Raw genomic sequence first — 25,394 nt, 5'->3', positions numbered from 1 at the left:
CCACTGAAAAGTGTTATTCTAAACCAGTAAGGAAATCCAGAAACTAGAGGGATTACATGTAAAAAGTTATCTATGTTATATATAGGTCTCAGCTGTCCAGCTGCTATACTCCTACCTCCAGAGAAACCAGAAATATAATGTGAGGAAAATGAGAAAATATTTGTCCAGTGTTTATATGACTAGAAATAAATATATAGGTAATTCATGCAACTACTAACACTTCTGTTTAACCATAAGCTTTCACAGAAGTAATTTATCAAACATATTAATGAAGTTAGAATAAATGTTCAAGAAAAAACTACATTTTTTTGTCTTTTTAGGGCCACATCTGCAGCATATGGAAATTCCCAGGCTAGGGGTTGAATGGGAACTGTAGATGATAGCCTGCACTACAGCCACAGCAAGTGGGATCCGAGCTGCATCTGCAACCCGCACCACAGCTCATGGCAATGCCGATCCTTAACCCATTAAGCAAGGCCAGGGATTGAACCCGCTCCTCATGGATACCAGTTGTTACTGCTAAGCCCCAACGGGAACTTCAAAAAACAACCTCTTTTCGAAAAAAATGTTATAAAAATAAATCTCTTCCCTACTTCTTTAAAATAAAGCAATTTCTTTCCTATGTAAATTAGAGATAATAGACAAATACAGACTAATGTACCTCTCAGTACATGGTATTGGTTTCACTACTGTAAGCATCTCACCTTATGAGCTGCAAAACTTGATTCATTTTTTTCTAGGGCTCTTTTTGCATACTCCAGGGCTTCATACACCAAAAGCTTTTTCTCCTCTTCTGAGGTTCCACTAAGTTGAGCTATATCACGTGATGCCCGTGCCAAACGCCACAGTAACTCTGCATCTTCACTAATTTGAAATAAATATAAAACCACCACCATTTTAGCTCACATTTAAAAACTGTTGAAGGTCACATCACTAATGAATACATATGGTCTTTGAAGTCAGTATATAGCAAGCAACATGATATCAACATCCATTACTCACAATGTTAAGTTTATTATTTTCTTTTGCACAAAAACTTTACTAAAATTTCCCACAAAATATCCATATTTTGTTAATACATAAATATTAACTTACCTATAAAATCTAAAACACTAACTTTTTTAGAAATATCTTTGTATCTGAATTCTCTAAATACTTGCCCTAGAAAATTCTACATACAACTTGAGGCTTGATTTCAGTGGCACTGTGCTTCAGACAACTCACTAACTGGTTCAGAGAGTATAAAATACATATATTTATATACAGGATCATGCTCTATAAAACAAAATGCTGTATCCATAGCTCCAAATTCAGTACCTGGCACCAACAGGTATATGACAAATAATCTGTTAATGAATGAATGATTAAATATAAATGTAATATCTAAATAAATCCTATCTTTGAGTGTGTCATCCATGCCATGATGCCTAGAATATTTAAAGTAAGGGCTTTGGATTTCTTGAAGGTCTGCTACTTAAATATAATTATATCCAATTTGAAATGACTAATAAATAAAATAGAAACCAAGATTAAGAGTTATAAATATTGGAGTTCCCTTGTGGTGCAGTGGGTTAAGGATCTGGCATTGTTACCACAGCGGTTCAGCTCACTGTTATGGCACAAGTGTTGGATCCCTGGCCAAGGAACTTTCACATGCTACAGGAATGGCCAAAAAACAAAAGCAAAAACAAAAAAAACAGAGAGAAATATTTCTTTAAAAACTAACCTTAAATTCCTTTTTATTAAATTTCTCTTTAAGCCTACTCTATTATACATTTCTTAACAAAAATGGTATTCATATAAAATTGAACAAAAATAAAGGTAGCAATAGTATAGTTATAATTCAATGAATATGAAATAACTACCTTATAGTTTACTTTTCAAGTAGTTACTGAAATGACTATAAAATGCCTAATCAACTACCTCAGGTTATTGAGGGGACAATGGAAAAGGATATTTAGGATATTTCCATAGATACTTAAGAAGTAAAACTGATGGGCCTTGGGGGGGAAATGACCTGATATTTTCAGTTTAAGAGATGAGGTAGATTAGTGATCTGGAAATGCCATTTAGCCTAATTTGACTTATTTTGTTGGGCTGAATCTCCCTCCACCTCCATCCCCCTCCACCCAATTGAGTGCATATTAATATGCTGAAAAAACATGTAAGCTAATAATAAAAAAATAAAAAGGAGGTATTTTTTGTTCCTTTATGAGACTGTGCGCTACAATGATACACAGATACCATTCAATGGTGGCACAGAATCAACCTGACTCATTTGAATTGAATCTTAAACCAATAAGAAATTAATTTAGAAGAAATGAGAAATATACAATATAGATAAATAAGATAAGCATCTATTCAATGACTACTTTGCCTTCAAAACAAAGTAACAAAATAAAAAGAAAATTTCAACATTCAACTAGAATAAGTAGAGCCATATTTTCTAAATCAATGAGATACATGTAGTGTTTTTGAGTCATTTAACATAAGAAAAAATCATACTATAAATTAAACTCTAAGAAATATTATTTTAAAGTAAAAACTTCGAAAAACTATAAAAATTCCAAGCACCAAAAATATTTTAATTGATTAAAAAAAAAAATTCCAGGAAACTGCAAACCCAAGCCTATCATACATAGCCCACCTTTCCTTGTACTGGGTTAGCAACTGGTAAAGTTTTTCTGTTTCTCCACTTTCATATAAGTAGTCTGCTTGTTCAAGGATTTCTTCAACTCTAGTGACTATAAAAGAAAAAAGGACACAATAAAGGATGTCTTCTCAAGCTAGATGGCAATAATTCTAAGAAACAAATACTTTCATAGAGAAGCAAAATAAATTAGATACAAAAATCGTCTATAAAGATCAGAAATTCTGAAGAATCTAGATGTAAGTGTACTAGAAATAAGTATGAAGCTATCACACACAGTGATTTATGGAAACTATGGAAAATAATTAGAAACATATGGTAATGACTAAATATGATACATTTTAAAAAATGAAAAAGGTAATTTTCTGTGAGAAATTCATGGTACCTAACCCTCCACACAAAGCCTTTGCTGTTACTGCTGATATTAAGTACAAATCCATTGCAGACAATAATAAAATCTACTTACAGCACTGAAAGTTATTTTGCATGAACTGCACCATACTGTTTTTTTTTTTTTTTTTTTTTTTTTTTGTCTTTTGCCATTTGTTGGGCCGCTCCTGCGGCATATGGAGGTTCCCAGGCTAGGGGTCTAATCGGAGCTGTGACACCAGCCTATGCCAGAGCCACAGCAACGCGGGATCCGAGCCGCATCTGCGACCTACACCACAGCTCACGGCAACACCGGATCGTTAACCCACTGAGCAAGGGCAGGGATCGAACCCGCAACCTCATGGTTCCTAGTCGGATTCGTTAACCACTGCGCCACGACGGGAACTCCGTGCACCATACTGTTTTAATGGATGCTATGATCTAACTTACACAGACATTTGTTATGGAAAGAGTCAAATCTGCCATCAAACATTTAGATTAAGCTAACCAACTACACAGAGGAACTGAAACTTTGCTCATAGGCACTATGCTCCAACCAACTCATTAATGAGTTTAGATAGTACAACAAAACCCATAAACCTTATAGACAGTGTAATGCTCTAAAGAAGTTGACTAGTTACTAAAAAAACCAAAACATCTGAATTTCAGATATTCTAATTGTTACCAAGGAACATACACACTTAATTTTGTCTTCTATAAGAGTGCTGTATTACTTAGTCCTATGTATAAGCCAATATTCCGATGTGTTAAGTTTGCTTTAATTAATCACAATGTATTTCAGGTTAAAAAGTTTTTTTCATTGAAATATAGACAGCTGGTATACAGTACTATATTTTAGTATTTATAGGTACACTAAAATTTTATGAAAAATCAAAATCTAGACCAGTAAGAAAAAAAAACCCATAAATTTGACATAACTATGTAAAGTAAGTTAAAATCATCATGTAATTATACTAATTTAAGAAAAATTAAATGACAACAATAAAGAAACTCTAAAATTAAAGATTTTTTTCCTCTTTAATTCTACTTCAGTCTGGTTAGGTGCTATAGTTTAGTAATATTCTCATGGCTAGTTGATTTTTTTAAGTTTGCTTTCATTCTATTTTATATTTTTAACCAGTGGCTGATTCTATATCATTGGGTAATAAAAACCCAAAGATTATTTAAAAAGAGTAGGCAGTAGTCTCATCATTCTTAGTTGATATCTGTGGCAGGCAGAAAAATGGCCTCAGACATGCCCACAACTTAATGTCTGGACCTGTGAAAATGTAAGATTACCTGGACAAAAGGGAATTAAGTTTGTAGATGTAATTAAGGTTGCTGATTAGCTAACCTTAAATAGCTAAAGTATCTTGGATTAGCCAGGTGAGTCCAATATAATCACAATCATCCTTAAAGGTGGAAGTGGAAAGCAGAAGAAAAGCACAGTTGGTATAACAATGGAAATAAGGTTAGATGCAATCACTTGGGAATTCTTAAAAAAAAAAAAAAGTATCATCCAATACCTGGATGCTAAATAAAAAAGTTGGAGGGCTGAATAAACAGGGGAGTAATTCTAATCCATTTCCTTTTTCCGACTTTTATGAATTCAGGTTTATTCAAAAGTTTGATATACAATCCTAAACTACTACCTCTTAATAACTTCAGAATGGTAGTTTTAAACAACTTTAAACAACTTCTAAATTTCCCAAAGTTTTCCTCCACTCTTCTTCAGGAGTCAGCTTTACCTTTATAAGGTCTGCAATACCATTCTCTCCCAGAATACAAGGAACCCTAAGGAATATTTCTTCATTTATTCCCTAAAGGTCCTTACTTATGGTGGAAACTCTTCTAGATTCTTAAAAATGTCTTCTGTTAAATCAGCTACTGATAGGCCAAAGGCCCAATTAATATAACCTTTCCTTTTAACCATTTCATAGCCATAGGTCACTTCTTTGCGGAAGAAAGATCTCAGGATTTTTATCTGTTCCTATACTTGAGTTTAGACCCTGCAGAGGAACACAGAAATGTTAACTCCGCTCCACAAAGGTACAGTTGAGACTCCATGCTTCTTCAAGGATCCGTAGTTTTCAGGGTGGATAGCAAGCCTTTGGCCAATAAAGAAACAAAAATGACTAGAGTTCAGATTATAGCTACTTCCAATAATATGATTTTTGGGAAATGCACTCAACTTTCAAGGTACATAAGTTAAGATATCCACTGGATTGGAAAATACTATCAATTTGAAGTCAGGACTATATCGGGCAATAATGAAAATCATTAATTTAAGATGGGCGTATTTTACCTCACTACATCAAAGTGAGCTTCTCTTTTTCCTGGGCATGTACCAGCTATGACAATTACTAGGCTGGAGTCTGCAGTGGCAAGACAGTCTTTGCTGGAAACAAATCTGGCATTTTCAAGAAAAAGCTGCCATATGGAAGCTCCAGTGTCTCACCGTTCAGTTTGCCTTCATCAGTACCCAAAAAGGGAAGTTCATCACTCCAGCCTTTTAATAAAATGCTGTTAGCACAGGCCATGCCAACCAATGCAGTTCCTTAATGGAGATCTCACTGTGATGAATGGTTTCTTCTGAAGTGAAATTCTTAATAAGTTCACACTTGACAGTAGCCATCTTGGAAATGGGGATCAAGGGGCTGGCCATCCCTGAGCAGAATGTGTGAGCCTGGCTGGGACACAGAGCCATCTCTTCTGGGCAAAGGAGATTTGCTCCTATGGTGCTTACTCCCTGGCTGATCCACAGGACTCGTGCAGCCCATTTCGCTGCCACTCACTTAAGAGGTTGGAGGAAAATGGAGGAAAACCACATCAAAGTTCCTTGAGGTGCAAATTCATAAACAGTTGACGGCTTGACATCCCCTTACCTCTACTACTTTGGCTGTGCAAGGCCGCACATCAGATCATGTAGGCCTCACAAGCCTTAAAATGTTATTTTTAATTTATTAAATATGCAATAATTTTCTGTCATTAGGACACTTCTGAAAAAACCATGATCATTAAGGCTATAAATAATCTTGATTATGCCTTTCAAACTGCAGTATTTTGTTGCTTAGGGGAATACCAAGTCTTTGCACTCATTTCTGTAATGAAATGGTACTAAAGCAGAGTGAAACAAAGTGTGACAGATGCAAAAAGAAATAAGAATTTAAATCTCTGTTCTTGTACACTGAAGAAGTTTAACTTTGTGAGCTTCCATTCAAAAATTAATATAATGGAACATACATAGAAAAATCTTAAAAGTGTAACCTCTGGGCATAGCTCTCAAAGATGCTTTAAAAAAACTACATTGTAATTTAAAAATATGGCTTGTCCTAGCGACTCTTAAGATTTCTGTGAGAGTTAAAGTTATGGTGAAAAGTCTAAAGAACTTTAAAAAGCCAAGTTGTAAATAATCGCCAAATATGTCATTGAACCAGTGACAAAGTCCTCTACTGTGTCTTTCATGAAAATAATACATTATTTAAAAAAAAGTAGCAATTCAAGTATCTACTTTTTGAAAATGTAAAGACAGTCATGGATAAATGAAATCAACAAATAACTAGCAATTTTTAACTAATGTTCTCAAATTCTTCATCTACTAGAATTTTAATACCATCTATTCAAAATCAAATCTCTTCTTTCCTTAATCACCTTCTTAATGTTAACAAGTGGGGACTGGAGAGTTCCCACTGTGGCTCAGTGGTTAACGAACCCGACTAGTACCCATGAGGTCCCGGGTTTGATCCCTGGCCTTGCTCAGTGGGTTAAGGATCCAACATTGCTGTGAGCTATGGTGTAGGTCACAGACGCAACTCGGATCCTAAGCTGTCGTGGCTGTGGTGTAGGCCAGCAGCTACAACTCTGATTTGAACCCTAGCCTGGGAACCTCTGCATGCCAAAGGTGAAGCCCTAAAAAGACAAAAGACAACAAAAAAAAAGTGGGGATTGGGAGTCACTGCTGTGGTTGCAACAGGATCTTGGCAACCTCTCTGCAGCACCGGGACGCAGGTTCTATTCCCAGCTGGCACAATGGGTTAAAGGATCCCGTGCTGCCACAGCTTCAGCACAGATCACAACTACACCTAGCATCTGATCACTGGTCTGAGAACTCCATATGCCACAGGGTGGCCAAAAATAAATAAATAAATAAAAGTAGAAATGGTGAAAAACAAAAAGGATTGTTAACTAATGAATTAAAAGTTTTCCTTTAATAAACTGAAATTTTGGCTCTGTATACATATACAACTGGTTTAACTAAATTTAGTTTTTAAATTATAGCAAGTCTTAACATGTTTACATATCTATAGTATGCTAAATTAAAAATCTGATAGAATTTTTCTATTTTTCAACCAGTTATTTGATATTTAGTACCAAATTACATTCTGTTTTTAAATATTTCTAAAAATATGTCCATCTCAAAGTAACTGGGCCTTTCTTAACTACATCAAGGAAAATGTAACACCTTGAATTAAAGAAAGAAAAGAATTACTGTATCATTATAAAGCAAAGGTTAACAAACTTTTCCATAAAGATCTAGAGAGTAAATATTTTAAGGTTTTGTGGTGCAATATATTGTTTTTCCCCCTCCTACATCCTACAGCCTTTCAGAATTGTGAAAGATACTCTAAACTCAAGGGTCCTGTAAAACTATAGTGTTAGTAGAGTATTTCTCACTGAAGGAACTCTTCCTACTAAAAGACATTTTATACAGAGAGAGAAAATAGAAAAACTAGATTATTATATATATTTATGGATAAACACACATATGCCTATATATATGAGACTGACAAGTAGAGAAAAGCAGAAAATAATCTAGCCTATAGTATGTTATTTGCATTATCTATTCTAACTATAAGTGTTCCTGATGTTTAGCTTAGGCTTACCTTTGGCTGTGGCATGAACCACAGAAGACTGGAAAAGGACTTGATAAGTTTCAAAACCCAAATAAGACAAGGCAGAGATTAAAAGACTTCTTTTGAAAGCTCCCGTGTTTCCCATCACCTTTGGAAAGAATTATAGTCAGTTATCAAACTTAGAAAATTTGAAAAAACTGTTACCCCAAGCAAAACTTAAATCAATTTTCTCGCACCCCAAAAGCAATCAATCCTAAGAATATTGGAAGTTCAAAATTTACTTTATCAAATTCTTCAGTAAAACTATTTTGCATAATTACCTTATAGAGCATATGCTGTTAAGAAAAGATTTTTTTTTTGGCCACGCCCACAGCACGTGGAAGTTCCTGGGCCAGGGACTGAACTCACGCCACAGCAGTGGCCCAAGCCACTGCAGTGACAGTGCTGGATCCCGAACCCGCTGAGCCACAAGAGAACTCCAAGAAAAGACTCCTAACAGCTAGTGGTGGTAACTTATCTAACAATCACAGTTATGGTAAGTGCTGGATTGGAAGGTCTATATTTTATTTAAGGAAGCATGGATACTACAATTCCTTGAAATAAAATAACTATATAATTAATATTAACTTTAAGAACAGACTAATGAAAAATATCAAATATGGTAATTACATATAGAAAATATACATGGCTTTAAATAAACATATCTTCAAATGTGATCCATGAAATGCAGTTTTAAAATAAACAGTGAATAAAATAAAGAGAATATCCAGACAGATTTAGAAATTAATTTTCAGAATTATAGTCAGAATTCTCAAGACCAACGGCAGGAAGTATATAGATATTACTCCAGCAATTCTTCCCTTTTCTCACAACAGTTTTTCTTTTACCACATAACATCAATTTTTTCCTTCCTTTCAATTTATTCCCATCTGTATAAAAACAAGCTGTACTATCTTTGTAAGGTGTAATTGTTCCCTTCTAAAAACAAAACAAAAATCTTCTTTTTGATTTCACATCTCTCTTTAGTCTTTTTTCCAAATTCTCTTTTCAGCAAAATTCTCTCAAAAAGTTGTCCAGGGAGTTCCCATTGTGGTGCAGCGGAGGCACATCCAACTAGGAACCATGAGGTTTCCAGTTCAATCCCTGGCCTTGCTCAATGGGTTAAGGATCCAGTGTTGCTGTGAGCTGTGGTGTAGGCCAGCGGCTGTACCTTCGATTAGACCCCTAGCCTGGGAACCTCCATATGCCACGGGCGTGGCCCTAAAAAGATGAAAAGACAAAAAAGTTGTCTGGAACTCTGTCTCCACTTCCTCTCTTCCCATTCTCTTATGAACTCACACAAATCACACATTTATCTCCAGAGCCCCACTAATGGCATTCTAGTTAAGGCAACCAAGGATGCTTTTTCCTAGTAAACTCTCATCTTACTTGACCCATCAACAGCATTTGCCAGCTGTTCACTCCCTCCTTAAAAAAAAAAAAATAAATGGACATTTAAAGAAAAAATATTAAATGTCCCTTTATTGAGATATAAGTGACAAAGTTAACTGCATGTACAATGTGTTGACATATATGTAAATCCATAAAACCATCACTACCATCAAGAGGATGAACATAACCATCAATCACCCAAATTTCTTCATACCTTTTTATAATTCATCCAACCCCTTTCCTCAGTACTTGCCGTGTTCTCTGATTCTTGAAACACTCTTCTCTGGGCTTTTGGAATACTACTCTCTTAAATTTACGCCTGTTTCAACAACTGCTCCTTCTCTTTACTGGGGTCTTCATCACCAAAACCTCACTGCCCAGGTGTGTACTGGGCTTAGTCCTAGACCTTCGTTTCTCTATTCCTATCATTTTGGTGACCTTACTTTGTTACATGGCTTTAGATGTCATCAACAAGCCAAAAATTTGCAAATTTAAAAACTCCCAGATGTCCCCTAAACTTCAGAATCATATATCCAGCTGTCCAAACATTTATCTCCTCATGAAATATAACATGCATCTGAAATTTATCAGCCCAAACAGCTATTGTTTCCCTCAAATCCATTCCACTTAATCTTTCCTTTCACAGTAAATGGCAACTCTAATTTTCTAGTTGTTCAGGTTAAAAAAAACAAAACAACACAGGAGTCCCTTCATGGCTCAGCAGGTTAAGGATCTGGTGTTCTCATTGCTGTGGCTTGGGTCACTGCTATGGCCCAGGTTCGATCTTTGGCCCCAGAACCTCTGCATCCAAGGGTAAGGCCAAAAGAAAAACAAAACAAACAAACAAAAAACCTTGGCATCAGTCATTCTCAATTCTTAGTCTCTCACAACCCCCATCTGAACCACTTTTTAGCTTCTCATAAGTATCTAAGGTAGGAATGAGGAATCCAATATATTATAATTTGCTGAGTGCTTTACTTTCTTGAGCATGAAGATTTAAGATACTGCAGACAGGGAGTTCCTGTCATGGCTCAGTAGAAACGAATCAGACTAGCATGAGGATGTGGGTTCAATCCCTGGCCTCAATCACTGGGTTAAGGATCAGGCATTGCCATGAGCTGTGGTGTGGTTGCAGACGTGGCTTGGATCCTGCATTGCTGTGGCTGTGGCTGTAGCCGGCAGATGTAGATCCCATTCAATCCTTAGCCTTGGAACTGCCATATGTCACAAGTGCAGCCCTAAAAAGCAAAAAAAAAAAAGATATTGCAGATAGCTGGATTCAAAACACATCAACAGCAAAGCAGCAAAACTAAATTTGACACAGAAACATTTTTAACACTTAATTTTCTGAATTTATTCATATCTACCAAAGAGAGGGAATGGTGTGGGTATGTGCATATGGTGGTAGTGGTACCTAGAAAAAGAAGAGGAAAAAGACTAAGATTTTTCAGTTAAGTCTCCTAATAATAACCCCAGATCCTTAACCTGCTGTGCCATAAGAGAATTCCAATTATACCAATTTCAAGCTAGAAGCATATGGAAATTCCCAGGCTAAGAGTTGAATAGGAGCTGCAGCTGCCAGCCTACACCACAGCCACAGCAACACCAGATACTTAATTCACTGAGCAAGGCCCGGGATTGAAATCATCCTGATGGATACTAGCGGGATTTGTTACCAGTGAGCCACAACAGAAACTCCCTCAAGCTAGAAGGAATTAAAAAACAAACAAACAAACAAAAAAAAAACCTCATCACTCTATGGAAAGGAATGTGTCACTAACCATCTCCTGGTTTTTTTCTCCTAACTTCCTGCCAGCTCCTCCTCCTCTTAAATTTTGGAATTCCTCTTCCTTTCAATACCCACATCAAAGCTATCGTTTAGGCCCACTAAGTTTACATCATTAATATCCTTTTATTGCATCCACTTACTTAAACTTATTCCCATTTCCATGGCTACCACTAAAGTTCAGACTACCACATATCTCACCTGTCCTACAGCAATGATCTTATTTGATCTCCAGCATCCACTCTAGCCTATATCTACTCTTAAAATTAGACAAGTTATTTTTTAATGGAAATCAGATCATATGAATTCTTCACTTAAAAGGCTTCTATGGTTTTCTATAACCTCTAGAATAAAATAACATTTAACATGGTCTACAAGGTTTTCAGAATCTAGTTGTGGTAGGTAGCCTCTAAAATGGCCCTAAATGGGTCCTGGTTCAAGATGGCAACACTTGATGCTGAACATACTTCCCATAGACACAACAAATCTATAGCTAAACAATTTCCTCTTAAAGAAAACAATTTCCTCTTAAAGAAACCCCAAAACTAGCTAAGTGACTCCTCCACATCAGGCAATGGAGGAAAAATCCATATCAAAACAGGCAGGAGAGACCGACACAAATTTTTCCTATAAACTAACCCTTTCATGTGGAGACACACTACTGGAAGGGAACACACTGATGGATTTAACATGCGTATATAGAACATTCCATCCAAATCAAATGAATATACATTATTTTCAAGTGTACATGGAACATTTTCCAGGACAAATCATGATGTTAGGACACAAAACAAGTATCAATAAATTTAAGAAAATTTAAATCATATCAAGCATGTTTTCCAGCCACAATGGTATGAAACTAGAAATCAGTTATAACAAGAAAACAAGAAAATTCACATTTATGTGAAGATTAAGCAACATGCTACTAACAACCAATACATCAAAGAAGAAATCAAAAGAGAAATTAAAAAAAAAAAAAACCTTGGAGTTCCCGTCGTGGCGCAGTGGTTAACGAATCCGACTAGGAACCATGAGGTTGCGGGTTCGGTCCCTGCCCTTGCTCAGAGGGTTAACGATCTGGCGTTGCCGTGAGCTGTGGTGTAGGTTGCAGACGTGGCTCGGATCCCGCGTTGCTGTGGCTCCGGCGTAGGCCGGCAGCTGTAGCCCCATTCAACCCCTAGCCTGGGAACCTCCATATGCCGAGGGAGCGGCCCAAGAAATAGCAACAACAACAACAACAACAAAAAAAGACAAAAAGACAAAAAGACAAAAAAAAAAAAAAAAAAAAAAAAAAACCTTGAAAAAACTGAAAACAGCAATACAGAATATCAAACTCTGTAGGGTGTAAGAAAAGCAATTCTAAGAGGGAAGTTCATAGTGACAAATGCCTACATTAAAAAACATGAAAGATCTTCATTAAACTAACTTTATACCTCAAGGAGGAAAGAAAGAGAAGTTCCCATTGTGGTGCAGTGGAAACAAATCCAACTAGTATCCATGAGGATGTGGGTTGGATCCCTGGTCTCGTTTAGTGGGTTAAGGATTCGGCATTGCCATAAGCTCTGGTGTAGGTCACAGACATGGCTCAGATCCTGTGTTGCTTTGGCTGTGGTACTGTGGTATAGGCTGACAGGTGTATTCCAATTCAACCCCTAGCCTGGGAACTTCCATATGCCATGGGTACAGCCCTAAAAAGCAAAAAAAAAAAAAAAAAGAGGCAAGGAGGGAAGGAAGGAAGGAAAAACAAAACCCAAGATTAGTAGAAGGAAGGAAATAAAGATCATAATGGGGAAAAAATGAAACAGAGACAAAAAGGACAATAAAAAAAAAAGATCTGGATTTTGTTTATTTTCCTAACATGAACAAAATAGACCAACACATTTAGCTAACTCACCAAGTAAAAAAGAGAGGACTCAAATAAATAAAATTATAAATGAAATAGGAGACACTACAACTGATACCACAGAAGTACAAAGATCATAAGAGACTACTATGAATAAAAATACACCAACGAATTGAACTACCTAGAAGAAATGGACAACTCCTAAAAACATACAACCTGCCAAAACTGTATCATGAAGAAATAGAGAATCTGAATAGACCAATTACTAGTAAGGCAAGTGAATCAGTAATCAACAGCCTCCCAACAATAAAAAGCCCAGGACTAGATGGATTCACTGGTAAATTCTATCAAACATTTAAAGAATTAATACCAATCCTTCGTAAATTCTTTCAAAAATGTAAGAGGAAAAACTTCCAAACTCATTTTATGAGGCTAGCATAACCCTGATACCAAAGCCAGACAAGAACATTTCAAGAAAAAAAAAAAAGTACAGGTTAATATCCCTGATAAACATAGATGCAAAAATCTTCAACAAAATTAGCAAGTGAAATTTAACAGTACATTAAAAGAATTGTTAAGCCAAAATCAAGTGGGATTTATTTTAAGGAATCAAGGATGACTCAATATCTGAAAATCAACCTGACACACATTAACAAAATGAACACCAAAAATCATATAATCATCTCAATAGATGCAGAAAAAGCATTTCATAAAATTCAATATCTATTTATATTAAAATTCTGAACAAAGTGGGTATAGAGGGAATGTACTTCAACATAATAAAGGCCATAAATGACGAGCCCATAGCTAGTCAAAGGTAAAAAGCTAAAAGCTTTACCTCTAAGATGAGAAAGACAAGAATGCTCTCTTGCCACATTTATTCAGCATAGTCTTAGAAGTCCTAGAAATTCCCGCTGTGGCACAATAGGAGTGATGGTGTCTCGGGAGCACTGCAACACAGGTTTGATCCCGGGCCCTGTGCACTGGGTTAAGGATTCCACATTGCTATAGCTGCAACTTAGGTTGCAAATGCTCTTCAGATCTGATCCCTGGCTTGGGAACTCCATATGCTGAGAGGCAGCCAAAAAAGAAAAAAAGAAAACAAAAAAAAAAAAAAAAAAAAAAGGAAAAGAAAGAAAAAGTAAGTCCTAGCCAGAGCAATTAGGCAAGAGAGAGGGGAAAAAAAAAAAAGGCATCCAAATTGGAAAAGAAGTAAAACTGTCAGTATCTGCAGATGGATGACATGATAGTATACACAGAAAAACCTAAAGACTCCACCAAAAAACTGTTAGAAATAATAAATGAATTCAGTAAAGTTGCAGGATATAAAATTAAAGTACAAAAATATGTTGTTTTTGTATACTAACGGCAAACTATCAAAAAGAAAAATTAAGAAAACAATCCCATTTACACCAAAAAGAATACCTAAGAATAACTTTAACCAAGGAGATGAAAGACCTGTACATGGAAAACTATACAATGATGAAAGAAACTGAAGAGGATACAATGGAAATATAGTCCTTCCTCCTGGTTTAAAGGAATTAACATTGTTCTTATTTTAAATTTTTTATTTTTTATTATAGTTGATTTTCAATGTTGTGCCAATTTCTGCTCTACAGCAAAGTGACTCAGTCCTACATATGTATACATATCTCTTTTTATATATTATTTTCCATCATGGTCTATCCCAGGAGATTGGATATAGCTCCCTTTGTTATGCAGTAAGACCTCCTTGTCAATCCATTCTAAATGTTATATTTTTCATCTATTAATCCCAAACTCCCAGGCCATCCCACTCCCACTGCCCTACCTTTTTTTTTTTTTTTTTTGTAACAGGAGAACTTACTTACAAAACATAAAACAACTGTATCAATGAGTTTCCATCATGGCTCGGCAGTAACGAACCCAACTAGTATCCATGAGGACGAGGGTTCAATCCCTGGCTTGAATAAGGATCCAGTGTTGCCGTGAGCTGTGGTGTAGGATGCACACGCGGCTCGGATCCTGCGTTGCTGTGGCTCTGGCATAGGTCGGTGGCTACAGCTCCGATTCAACCCCTAGCCTGGGAACCTCCATATGCCACGGGAGTGGCCCAAGAAAATGGCAAAAAGACAAAAAAATAAAAAAAGAAAAAATAATAAAAAAAGAAAAGCTTATTGAAGTATTTACAATGTTGTGATAATTTCTGCTATACAACAAAGTGATTCAGTTACACATACAAACATACATTCTTTTTCAGATTCTTTTCCCATATAGATTATCACAGAATATTGAGTAGAGTTCCCTGTGCTATAAGTAGATGCCTGTTGGCCAGTCATTCCATATAACACATGTGCTTATGCCAATCCCAAAACCCCAATCCATCCCTCCCCTCAACCTGTCCTCTTTAGTAACCATAAATCAATTTTCAAAGTCTGTGAGTCTGTTTCTGTCCTGTAAGTTCATTTGTATCCTTTTTTTTAGATTCTACACATGATGTTTGTCTTTCTCTGTCTGACTTACTTCACTTAGTATGATAATCTCTATGCTAGTATGATAATATCTAGGCGGGACAACGCTGGATGCTTAACCTACTGCACCATAAGAGAACTCCCTGAAAAGACATTTTTCCGAAGATGACATACAGAGGCCAACAAGTACATGAAAATGTACTCAACATCACTAATAACAGGGAAATGCAAATCAAAACCATAATGAAATCTCACCTCACATCTATTAGAATGGCTATTACCAAAAAGACAAGATATAACCAGTGTTGAAGAAGATCTGAGAAAAGGGAACTCTTGTGCACTTTCACTGGGAATGTAAACTGGTGCAGCCACTATGGAAAAGAGTATGGAGGTTCTTCCAAAAATTAAAAATAAAACTTCAATATGACCCACCAACTCCACCTTTGGGTACTTACCCAAAGGAAATGAAAACAATAACTTGAAAAAACATATTCACCTCATGTTGTACTGCAATATTATTTATAATTGCCAAAATACGGAAGCAACATTTCCCAGTGAATGTACAACAAACTGTGATACACACATACACAATGGAATATCTTTCAACCATTAGAAAAAAAGAAGAAATTTTCCATTTGCATAAACAAGCACCTTGAGGGCATTATGCTAATGGGAAATAAATGAGACAGAAAAAGACAAATAGAGTATAATCTCACTTACATGTAGAATCTAAAGAAAATCCAAACTCATAGACAAGAGCTTGGTAGCTGCAGAGACAGGGGAAAGAGGTGGGTGAAATGTGCGAAGGTGGTCAAAAGATACAAACTTCCAGTTGTAAAATAAATACATCCTGGGAATATAATGTACAGCATGGTGACTATGGTTATAATAATACTGTACTATATGTATGAAAGTTGCTAAGAGTAAATCTTAAAAATTCTTGGAGTTCTGTTGTGGCTGAGAAGGTTAAGGATCTGGCATTGTCACTGCAGTGGCTTGGGTTGCTGCTGCCACACAGCTTTAGTCTCTAGCCCCGGAACTTCTGCATGTCATGGGTGGAGCCAAAAATCCAATGGAATTTCACACACACACAAATCTCATCACTAGAAAAAAATGGTTAATTATGTATGGAGGCAGATATTAACTAGACTTTTTTTTTTTTTTTGTCTTTCTGCTATTTCTTGGGCCGCTCCCACGGCATATGGAGGTTCCCAGGCTAGGGGTCGAATCGGAGCTGTAGCCACTGGCCTACCTCAGAGCCACAGCAACGCAGGATCTGAGCCACGTCTGCAAACTACACCACAGCTCACAGCAACGCCGGATCATTAACCCACTGTGCAAGGGCAGGGACCGAACCCACAACCTCATGGTTCCCAGTCGGATTCGTTAACCACTGCACCACGACGGGAACTCCGATATTAACTAGACTTATTTTGGTCATCACTTCACAATATAATATATACAAATACAAATACTGTATCATGTCATACACCTGAAATTAATGTCAATTATCTCTCAATTTAAAAATAAATTTTAAAATTATATGGAACAATAAAAGACCCAGAATTGCTGCAGCAATCCTGAGGGAAAAAAAAACAAGCAGAAGGCATGACTTTCACAGACTTATTACAGATTTATTATTCTCACAGACAATATTACAAAGCTACAGTAATCAAAACAGTGTGGTACTGGTACAAAAACAGACATACAAATCAATGGAACAGAATATAGAGCCTAGAAATAAACCCAGACACCTAAGGTCAATTAATCTTCAACAAAGGAGCCAAGAATATAAAACAGGAAAAAGACAGTCACTTCTGGTGGTGCTGGGAAAACTGGGAAGCTGCATGTAGATCAATGAAACTACAACACACCCTCACACCAAGCACAAAAATAAACTCAAAATGGCTTAAAAACTGAAACATAAGTCAAGACACCATAAAACTCCTAGAAGAGAACATAGGCAAAACATTCTCTGACATCAACTGTACAAATGTTTCCTTAGGTCAGTCTCCAAAGGCAATAGAAACAAAAACAAAAATAAACCAATGGGACCTAATCAAACTTACAAGCTTTTGAACAGCAAAGGAAACCATAAGAGAAATGAAAAGAAAACCTACAGAATGGGAGAAAATAGTTGCGAACAATGCAACCAACAAGGGCATCTCCAACATATACAAAATTACCCACACAACTCAACAGCAGGGAAAAACAAAACAAAAACTGAATAATGGGCAGAAGACCTAAATAGACATTTCTCCAAAGAAGATAGACAGATGGCCAGCAGGCACAGGAAAAAATGCTCAACATTACCAATTATTACAGAAAGGCAAATCAAAACTACAATGAGGAGTCCTATGTGGTTCAGCGGGTTAGGAACCTGACCAGTATCCATGAGGATATGGGTCTGATCCCTGCCCTCGCTCAGTGGGTTAAGGATCCAGCAGTGCAGCAAGCTGTGCTGCAGGCTGCAGATGCAGCTTGGATCTGGTGTTGCTGTGGCTGTGGTGTAGGCTGGCAGTTCCAATTCGATCCTTAGCCCAGGAACTTCCACATGCTTTACATGCAGCCCTAAAACGAAAAAAGAAACTACAATGAGGTACCACTTCACACTGGTCAGAATGGCCATCATTAATAAATCCACAAATAACAAGTACTGGAGAAGGTGTGGAGAAAAGGGAACCCTCCTACACTGTTGGTGGGAATGAAACTTGATAAAACCACTATGGAAGACAGTATGAAAGATTCCTCAGAAAACTAATTATAGAACTACCATATGATCCAGTGATCCCACAACTAGGCATATATCCAGACAAAAGTTTCATTCAAAAATATGCACCCCTACGCTCAAAGCAGCACTATTCACAATACCTAAGACATGGAAACAACCTAAATGTCCATTGACAAATGAATGGATTAAAAAGATACGGAACATATATACAATGGAATACTGCTCAGCCATAAAAAAGAATGAAATGCCATTTACAGCAACATGGATGCAAATAAAGATTCTTAAACTAAATGAACTAAGTCAGAAGAGAAAGACAAACACCATGTGATATGCAATTTAAAATATGGCACAAGTGAACATATCTACAGAACAGAAACAGACTCACAGACAAGGAGAACAGACTTGTAACTCTCAAGGGGGAAAGGGGAAGGAGTGGGATGGAGTGGTAGTTTGGGATTAGTAGATGTAAACTATTACATTTAGACTAGATAAGCAATGATGTCCTGCTATATAGCACAGAGAACTATATCCAATCACTTATGACAGAACATGATGGAAAATAATATAAGAAAAAGAATGTGTATATATATATATTGATATATATATAAATCACTGGGTCACTCTGCTGTACATCAGAAATAGAACATTGTAAATCAACTATATTTTAATAAAAAATGTTTAATAAACTGAAAAAAATGGGCCCCAATGAGCCTTGCTTTCTAATATTCACTACCCTTAATTGTAACAGGCTGAACTTACTGACTCCCTTGGAAGAAAGAGAATATGCAGAAGTGAAAATGGAGTATTGGCTATTATTACCTAAATTATATCACATGCACGGATGCTCCATCTCACCTTTCAACCCCCTTTCAGAGATTAAACAAACCAAGGCCTAGGAATAGTCTAACAGACATGCCAGGAGCTCCCCTTGTGACTCATTGGGTTAATAACCCAACACAGTATCCCTGAGGATTCAGGTTCTATCCCTGGCCTTGCTCAGCAAGATAAGGATCTGGCTTTGCCACAGTGCAGTGTAGGTTACAGATGCAACTCAGATCCAGCATTGCTGTGGCTGTGGCATAAACTGGAGGCTGCACCTTCAATTCAACCCCTACTCCTAACCCAGGAATTTCCATATAACACAGGTACCGGAAGTAAAAAAAGAGAAATGCCAAAACTAGGATGACAATCCAACACCCCAACATACTTCCTTAACATTATGCAAATAAAATAAACTCAAACATAATTTTTAAAAGGAAATAATATAAAATCTTTCTGAATCCTAGAAATTTTCAAAAACCAAAACACCACAAACTTTTCAGAGTGCTGTTACTGTATACTGTATACGGCAATCATCAAAAACGAAAATTATCTCACAGGGGTCAAAGACCTTCCCTCCTACTGCTCTCTCCGTATTTGCACAGAAAAGATAAAGAGCAGAGTCTCCGGGTAGATGAGAGAGCTCCTCCTCCTCCGACCCCAGTTTTCAGAGAGGAAAAGGAGCCTTGCGAAAGGGAGAGGACTAGTCCGTCGCTTTCACCGGGGGCGTTCCTGGCACATCTGGCCCAAGTTCCTTCAGTTCCTAAGGTGAGGCCAGGCCACCAAGCCTGAAGAAGGAAGGGGCTGCCGGAGTCCAGCCGGTAGGGGAGGGAAGTGAGAGCCAGGACTGCGAGGGTACCTCAGAGCCGCGGAGTGGCCAAGGAACGCACCGCCCACGGCTGCCAGCAGCACCCGTCGGGAGCCGAAGTGCCCGCGCGGAGCTCCGTCCCAAAGGGAGCGAGCGCCAGAGTCGTAAGGTTAGCGCCATGATCTAAAAACCAGAGGCCTGACCCTTCACCCCCTGGGCTCGCTACCCAGCCGGGCGGAGATAAAGGAGTCACAGTCCTTCCCGAGAAAGCCCCACCGACTTCCGGGGCGGTGCCTCTTTAGCGCAGCAGCTTCCGGTCCACGGGTCTGGCGGGGGAGGGAAATAGACCGATTGGGTGGGACTTAGCGGCCGAGGGGACTGAGGTGGTAAGCGCCCTTCTGGCCGCTGGTTTATTGGCGCTCCTTGTGCAGACTGGGTCTCTTGGTTTTGGCAGGAGAGATCGCCAGAACAGACTTGAAAGCTGGGAAATAGGCCAGAGGATTTACGTATGCAAGAAAATAATGATTTGTTATTCTCTGCTGCCTTCAAAGATGAGCATTTTGGTGTGTTTTTTAGGAAATAATGCTTGGAAGTAGTAAACTGCTCCACCTAAAGAAGGAAATAGAAGAGACTGAGAGACTGGGGGGGGGGGGGAAGGGGAGTTTCCCAGGGAGGAGAGAGATGCCAGAAATGAACACAGAACCTGAAGCCCATGCTGGTCTAGTAAGAAAGCCTAGGGAGAGGAGGCCTCTGGACAGGAAGTTGACGCCTTGCTATGCTATGGCAAGTGTGAAATAAAACCCTTAGTTTCCCCTCAAAATATTAAGTAAGGTCGATATTACTTCTCACTGGCTTGGAATTGTTGTAGAGGGAATAAACAGGTTTTGAATCCTGCTTCAGAGTTGATGTTGGTGAAAACCCAAGCTGCAAACCTACTATATGGAATATATGGGGAAAAATTATGGGCAGTAAAGGAAGATATTGTTTTTTTAAATTAGGTTGCACTTATATAGTACTTTTAATACTACATAGTGAGTTAACACACACATTTCATTTGAACTTCCCAACTACCTTGTTAAGTAACTGGGGTCCCAAGTTAATAAACTCGTGAACTATAGCTCAAAGAGATTTATTAGCCCAGGACTCATAGCTCATAGGTGTTGGTAGAGTAGAATCCATATCTTCTAACTCCAAGTCCAGTGCTTCTATATGATTTCCTTTATGGTTTATCACAGGATACGGAATATAGTTCCCTGTGCTATACAGTAGGACCTTGTTGTTTATCCATCCTATATATAATAGTTTGTATCTGCTAACCCCAAACTTCCACTCCCAATCCTTCCCTCTCAAGCCACCCCCCAACCTTAGCAACCAGAATTCTATTCTCTATATCTGTAAGTCTCTGTTTCATAGATATGTTTATTTGTGTCATATTTTAGATTCCACATATAAGTGATACCATATGGTATTTGTCTTTCTCTAACTTCACTTACTATAGTAGTCCCTAGGTTCATCTACATTGATGCAAATGGCATAATTTCATTCTTTTTTTTGGCTGGTAATATTCCATTTTGTACATATACTAAATCTTCTTTATCCACTCATCTGTTAGTGGACATTTAGGTTGTGTCCATGTCTTGACTCTTGTAGATAATGCTGCTATGAACATAGGGTGAATGTATATTTTTAAGCTATACTTTTGTCTGGGTATATGTCCATTAGTGAGATTGTTGGACCATATAGAAACTCTGCTTTTAGTTTTTTGAGGGACCTCTGTACTGGTTTCCATAGTGGCTCCACCAATTTACATTCCAATTTACAGTGTAGGAGGATTTCCTTTTCTCCACACTCCCTCCAACCTTTGCTATTTGTAGACTTTTTTTTTTTTTTTGGTCTTTTTAGGGCTGCACTCATGGCATATGGAAGGTTCCAGGCTTGGGTCGAATCAGAGCTGTAGCTGCTGGCCTCCACCACAGCCACAGCAATATGGGATCTGAGCTGCATCTGTGACCTACAGCCCAGCTTATGGCAATGCCAGATCTTTTGGTGGCCAGGGATTAGACCCACGTCTTTCTGGATCCTAGTTGGGTTTGCTAATGCTAAGCCACGATGGGAACTCCTTTTATTGATGGCCATTCTGGCCTGTGCAAGGTAGGACCTCATTGTAGTTTTGATTTGCATTTCTCTAATAATCAGAAATGATGAGCATCTTTTCATGTGCCTATTGACCATCTGTATGTCTTCTTTGGACAAATGTCTAGTTTAGTCTTCTGTCCATTCTTCCATTGGGTTGTTGTTTTTTGTTGTTGTTATTGAGTTGCACCAGCTGTTTGTATATTTTGGAAATTAAGCCCTTATGCGTCACATTGTTTGGACATATTTTCTCCAAGTCCATATTGTCTATTCATTTTGTTTATGGTTTCATTTGCTGTGCCAAAGCTTATGTTTCATTAGGTGCCATTTGTTTATTTTCGCTTTTCTTTCTGTTCCCTACATTTTTTTTTTTACATATTCCACTGATAGCTTTCTCAATATTACCAAATAATATGTTTATACCACTGGATGCATCCATAATCCTGAAACTGATTTTGGGATATTTCAGCCCAAATAAAATTTTAATTAAATTTTTCGCTTTGAAAAACAAATGTAGATCCCTAGAAAAATTGTAGGAAATCCCACAGATCTTTCACCCAGACCCATCCATTATTAAGATTTTGTCACATTTACTTTATCTTTCTTTACATATATTACATATAACATGCATTTTTTTTCTTTTTCTTTTCTTTTCTTTTCTTTTCTTTTTTCTTTTTAGGGCCACATCTGCAGCATGTGGAAGTTCCCAGGCTAGGGGTCAAATCAGAGCTGCAGCTGCTGGCCTACACCACAGCCACAGCAGTGTGGGATCCAAGCCACAGCAGTGTGGGATCCACAGCTCATGGCAATGCTGGATCCTTAACCCAAGGAGCCATGCCAGGCATTGAACCTGTGTCCTCATGGATACTGGTCAGATTTGTGTTCACTGCACTGCAAAGGGAACTCCCGCATGCTTTATTCCTGTTATTATTTTCCATTGTTGAACTTTTTTGAGAGTAGATTACAGAGATCATGACTCTTCATGCCTAGAATCAGAGATATTCTCTTGTGCAGTTCCAGTACAATTTTCAAATTCAGGAAATTGTAATTGTCAGAATACTATTATTTAATAAACATATGTTGCTTATTTCTCTAGTGCTATATAGCAACTATTTTTTTTTCCACCTCTCATCAAATTCTGATTATATGTTGCCTATAATTGTCATGTTTCTTTTGTCTCTTTCAGTCTGTAATATTTCTCTCTCAGCTCCAGGCACACTATCTTTTCTTGTGCCCCAGGGAGCCTCAAAATTTCCTATGTGATATTCTTTCTGTCAAGATTCCTTTCCTTTCACTACCTTGGCGCCCTACTCTTTCCCCCTATTTCGCTCCACTCTTCCTTACCTTGCTAACTCCTATTCCTCTTTCAGCTCTCAGCACAAATGTTACTTCCTTAGAGAAACTTTTCTTGATTCCCTTTAATATGTTTTCATTTCCTTTATGACTCTAAGCATGTTTTATAATTTCATTTTTGTGTTTGTGATTATTTGTCAATCTAGAGTATGTTTTAGAGACACAGTTGATGAGAATTAGTAATGAGTGCCTTCACTGTACTGCAAACTCAAGGTCATGTCCAATTTTTGTCTATTACAGGAACTGACACAATGTTTTCATTCGTTAAACTTTTTTTTTTTTTTTTTTTAGCTGCACTCCCAATATGCAGACGTTCTCTGGGCCAGGGATCGAACCTCTGCCACAGGGTTCTGAGCTATAACAATGACAGTGCTGGATCCTTTACCTGCTGAGCCACCAGGGAATGCCTTACAGATATTTTTTTTGCTTATCTGTAATATACCTGGATGAATGTGATGACTAATTCCTTCTAGATGTGAATGAATAATTCCTAGTGGAGTATATATTCCAGTTGGGGAAAGATAGTAAGCAAGATCAATGATGTAATATATCATAAAATATATAATAGATGATAAATAAATGCTGAAAAGGAAGATAAAGTAGGAAGGGGTAGAGAGTATATTTCTGTGTAAACATTACAGTTTTAAATAGGATGGTGGCCACGGAAGAACTCACTGGTGGGAAAGAGGGAATGAGCCATGAAGATGTCTGAGGTCGGAGCATATCATGCAGAGGGAAATGGAAGTGCAAAGGGCTGAACAGGGAAGGCAACTGGCATTTTCACTGAATATAAGTCCATTTTAGACGGAATGAGTAAAGAGGAGAGTATTAAGAGATCTGGTCAAAGAGGAGATAGGAACTGAGATAATGCAGGACCTTGTAAGGTCAGCAATTGTAAGGACTTTGTTTTTTGTTTTTGTTTCTCCTTTGTATGATTGTTGTGATAGTCTAATTTACATTTTAGTTAGATCCTTCTGACAGTTTTGAAAATAGTCTGAAAGGGAACTGGTAGGGAAGCAGTTACTAAGATAATACAGTAATCTAGAAAGAAATAATGGTGACTTGGACTAGATTGACTAAATCTAGTCAGAATTCAGATTTTTTTTTTTCTTTTTATAGCTGCACCTGGGCATATGGAAGTTCCCGGGGCAGGGGCTGAATCAGAGCTGTGGCTAAGGCGTATGCCATATCTTGTGGTGATGTAGGATCCTTAATCCACTGAGCAAGGCCAAGGATTGAACCTGTACCCTCACAGAGACAAATCAGGTTCTTAACCCGATGAACCACAGTAGGAATGCCAGAATCCACATGTATTTTGAAGGTTGAGTTGACAGGATTCCTCAACAGACCCAAACAGATGGGGGACAGGGTGTGAGAGAGGCAAAGATGTCGTCAGGTGTTTTGGTCCAGACAACAAGAGGAAGCTGTGCCATTACATGAGATAGAGAAGACTGTGAGAGATACAGACTGTGGGAGAGCTTATTTGTACATTTAAATTTTAAATGCTTCCTAGACATTGGTGGTAGCCAGCCTTCAAGATGGCCCTCAATGATTCCTACCTCTTGAATTTACTTTCACATTAGATAAGGCTGGTCTATTTGACTAAGAGAATACTGCAAAGGTGATGGTGTATGATTTCTCATATACCTAAATCATAAAACTTGTTGAGCTTCTGCCTTAATCTCTTGGATTGTTTTGCCTGCGGAAGCCAGCAACCATGCCATTAGATTACTCAAGCAACCCTACTGAAAGGCCCAGGTTGGAGAGAAATTGAGATCTTCCACCAACAAAGAACACTACTATTACATGTGAATTGGCCACCTTGAAAGTTCTCCAGCCCCATAAGATAACTGCAACCCTGCCTAACATCTGGCTGCAACTCTCATGAGACAGGATGAGCCAGAACCACCCAGCTAAATCACTCTGAAATTCCTGAAACATGGAAGCTATATAATAAATGACTTCTTTAGTGGCTATATATAAATAAGCCACCAAATTTGGTATAATCTATTATGGAGTCTTAGATAACCAATACAAATCTCAAGTAGGGAGTTGGAATCTAGAGTCAGGATTTAGAAGTCTCCTAGCCTTCAGCATATAGATGGATTTCAAAGCTGTAAGGCTCGATGAGGTAACCAAAGATGTAGAGTAGTTCTTGCTGTGGCATA

The 25,394-nt window shown here is 37.7% G+C and overlaps 2 protein-coding genes and 1 pseudogene across 12 annotated transcripts in view; 1 reads left to right on the top strand and 2 right to left on the bottom strand.

Annotated features, from left to right (window-relative positions):
* The window catches only part of RMDN1 (regulator of microtubule dynamics 1), a 43,042-nt gene extending 23,019 nt beyond the window's left edge, over positions 1-20,023 (bottom strand). For 6 of the 10 annotated variants that reach the window (XR_014843059.1, XR_001308147.3, XR_001308148.3 and 3 more), the window contains exons 1-4: positions 19,792-20,023; positions 7,903-8,020; positions 2,648-2,744; positions 705-864 (exon numbers count right to left, since the gene is read on the bottom strand). Coding sequence is in view for 4 of the 10 variants with exons in the window: in XM_005662992.4 (XP_005663049.1) it covers positions 705-864; positions 2,648-2,744; positions 7,903-8,020; positions 19,792-19,920 (504 nt within the window). In the remaining 6 variants the exon portion in view is untranslated. Of the gene's footprint in view, positions 1-704; positions 865-2,647; positions 2,745-7,902; positions 8,021-19,490 lie in introns of all 10 variants that reach the window. The other 4 variants (XR_014843061.1, XR_014843060.1, XM_085021153.1 and 1 more) reach the window with 1 other exon arrangement.
* LOC146403806 (L-lactate dehydrogenase A-like 6A) lies at positions 4,560-7,721 on the bottom strand (annotated as a pseudogene).
* CPNE3 (copine 3) overlaps positions 19,595-25,394 on the top strand; it is a 69,060-nt gene continuing 63,260 nt past the window's right edge. For both annotated transcript variants that reach the window (XR_014843040.1, XM_021089156.2), the window contains exon 1: positions 19,595-19,700. The gene's annotated coding sequence lies outside the window, so the exon portion shown is untranslated. The remainder of the gene's footprint in view (positions 19,701-25,394) is intronic.

The sequence above is a fragment of the Sus scrofa genome, chromosome 4 (assembly GCF_054392235.1).
Source record: "Sus scrofa isolate SSC_HxYL_T2T_F1_AM1 chromosome 4, Sscrofa_HxYL_maternal_Yorkshire_Landrace_v2.0, whole genome shotgun sequence".
Classification (NCBI taxonomy): Eukaryota; Metazoa; Chordata; class Mammalia; order Artiodactyla; family Suidae; genus Sus; species Sus scrofa.
This window is presented reverse-complemented; position numbering and strand designations above follow the sequence as displayed.